At 59.0% G+C, this 2123-nt stretch overlaps 1 protein-coding gene across 1 annotated transcript; it reads left to right on the top strand.

Annotated features, from left to right (window-relative positions):
• The first annotated feature begins 1066 nt into the window (after positions 1-1066).
• Positions 1067-1632, top strand: LOC121151976 (cytochrome c oxidase subunit 6A2, mitochondrial). The gene is made up of 3 exons (XM_040973845.1): positions 1067-1139; positions 1264-1400; positions 1507-1632. The coding sequence occupies exons 1-3, from the start codon at positions 1067-1069 to the stop codon at positions 1588-1590; spliced, it is 294 nt and encodes a 97-aa protein (XP_040829779.1). The 3' UTR covers positions 1591-1632.
• Positions 1633-2123: the final 491 nt, after the last annotated feature.

Here is a 2123-nt window from a genome sequence, read left to right as displayed (position 1 = left end):
CCCGCGTGGGAGACCCGGAAGAGGCTCCTGGCTTCGGATCGGCATAGAATCGGCCATTGCGCTCACTTGGGGAGTGAATCATCGGACGGAAGATCTTCCTCTCTGTATATCTGCCTTTCCAATAAAAAAATAATAAAAATAAATCTTAAAAAAAAAAAAAGAACAGGTGCCTAAGCCCATCCCAGGAGCAATGGCCGCCATCCTAGGGCCCTTAGCCCAGGATCGCTGCACCCTGACAGCCTGATTTACAGCTCCTTCTGCTGTTCTTCCTGTGAACTCAAGGCCCATGGTATCACGGAATGTCTGGTGGGATGCTTCAAATATTCTGTCCTAGGGCACCGTGAACATGAATAGATCCCATGTTGTGACTGACCTTTTGAAAAAGTCATGTATGTGAAAGGCAGAGAACGAAGAGAGATATCCTGCCCACAGCATCACTGCTCAGATGCCTGAAATAGCCAGGGCTGGTCTAGACAGAGGCAGGGAACTCCACCCCGACTTCCATGTGGCTGGCAAAAACTATATCCAATTTCAGACTCTCCTCCCAGTGTGCCCCTGGGAGGTAGCAGGGGATGGTCCAAACAGCCAGGTCACTACAAACCCCTTGCCACCCTTCCCACTCCACAACCCCCCATCACACTGGAATAGGGATTCAGCAGTAAGCTCCTGACCTCCACCAAAGGCCCCATCTGTCATGGGCATTTGGGAAATGAATGAACTATCCATCTTGTCCACTCTCTGCCTTTCCCATTCAAAACTTGAAGAAGTAAGCAAAAAGACATGATGAGTTATGCAAATATCCATTAAAGGCCTCCAGAGTCAGCCCACTAGACTAGGGTACAGAGGAAAGCAGTCTCCTGCAGCTGTGGAGTTGGCACCTGCCCCCTGCCATAGAGAAGGCCCCGCCCAGCAGCTGTCCCAGGAGGCCTCAGGCCAGTGGGGCTCCTTCTAAATATAGATGCCCACACGCCAGGCTGGGCATGGATTGGCCCCAGAGGAGGGAAGGTGACCCAGGCCTTGGTGGAGTCCACAGCGGACCAACCAGTCCCTTCAGCTCCTGGGCGCCATGGCTCTGCCACTGAGGACCCTGAGCAGGGGCTTGGCCAGTGCAGCCAAGGGCGAGCACGGAGGGGCTGGAGGTGAGTGGGGACCCCTGCTTGATCCTGGCCCTTCCCAGCTCCTGGGTGCAGGGCCACCCTTCCCTGTGACCCAGCGTGCTGTGCCTGCCTGCTCACAGCCCTGTCCCTGCCCTCCCGCCCGCAGCTGGCACCTGGCGCCTGCTGACCTTCGTGCTGGCGCTGCCCAGCGTGGCCCTGTGCACCCTCAACTGCTGGCTCCACGCGGGCCACCATGAGCGCCCTGAGTTCATCCCCTACCACCACCTGCGCATCCGCACCAAGGTAGGAGACCCAGGTCCTGGCACCAGGCCGGGCGGCGGGGAGGGTGCGGGTCGTGCGGGGTCTCTCTCAGGCAGCACTGACCTCCTCCTGTCCCCTCTCTCCGCAGCCCTACTCCTGGGGGGACGGCAACCACACGCTCTTCCACAACCCCCACTGCAACCCGCTGCCCACGGGCTATGAGCATCCCTGAACATGGCGGTGGGCCAGGCCAATAAAGGCGCAGAAGCTCCGAGTGCACCTGCGTGGAGTAGAGCTGGTGTGTGGGTTGGAGAGCTGCGGTGGGGCAGGAGACAGGGAAGTACAATGTGGTCTGGGCCACGTGCTGGTCCTGTGCCTTCGCCCTCGGTCTGGGGCCAAGGGGCCCACGTGCTGCTCTCAAGTGCCTGCAAACCAGAGTGACACTCGGGGAGCCTGCCTCTGCAGAGAACCCCCATCCCACCCAGGGGCTCTGCAGCCTAGGCCTGAGGCCTCGCGTCCTACTCCCTGTGCTGGATGATTCTAGTCACTCTCTCTGCCCCTCTGGCAGGAGTCCCTGTTAGTCTGGGAAGTCAGCTCTTGCTGGAAGCCTGGCTGCTGGCTTTGGGGAGCCCATCCAAGGGCAACATTGGAGCCAAAGGGCTGTGCATCTTAGGGCCACCTCCTGGGACACACTGCCCCCAACAGTCATGGACAATGCCCTACACCTGCTCACTCACACCCGTGCACATGTGTCCCCAGACACTC

The sequence above is a fragment of the Ochotona curzoniae genome, unplaced genomic scaffold (genome assembly GCF_017591425.1).
Source record: "Ochotona curzoniae isolate NIBS_2020 unplaced genomic scaffold, NIBS_Ocur_1.0 contig_2321, whole genome shotgun sequence".
NCBI classification, from domain to species: domain Eukaryota; kingdom Metazoa; phylum Chordata; class Mammalia; order Lagomorpha; family Ochotonidae; genus Ochotona; species Ochotona curzoniae.
The sequence above is the reverse complement of the archived record's forward strand: the minus strand, read 5'-3'. Positions and strand labels throughout refer to the sequence as shown.

Coding starts and splice junctions, on each gene's coding strand:
- LOC121151976 (XM_040973845.1), top strand. CDS start 1,067: ATGGCTCTGCCACTGAGGACCCTGAGCAGGGGCTTGGCCAGTGCAGCC. Junction 1,140..1,263: donor CGAGCACGGAGGGGCTGGAG/GTGAGTGGGGAC, acceptor TCCCGCCCGCAG/CTGGCACCTGGCGCCTGCTG. Junction 1,401..1,506: donor ACCTGCGCATCCGCACCAAG/GTAGGAGACCCA, acceptor CTCTCTCCGCAG/CCCTACTCCTGGGGGGACGG.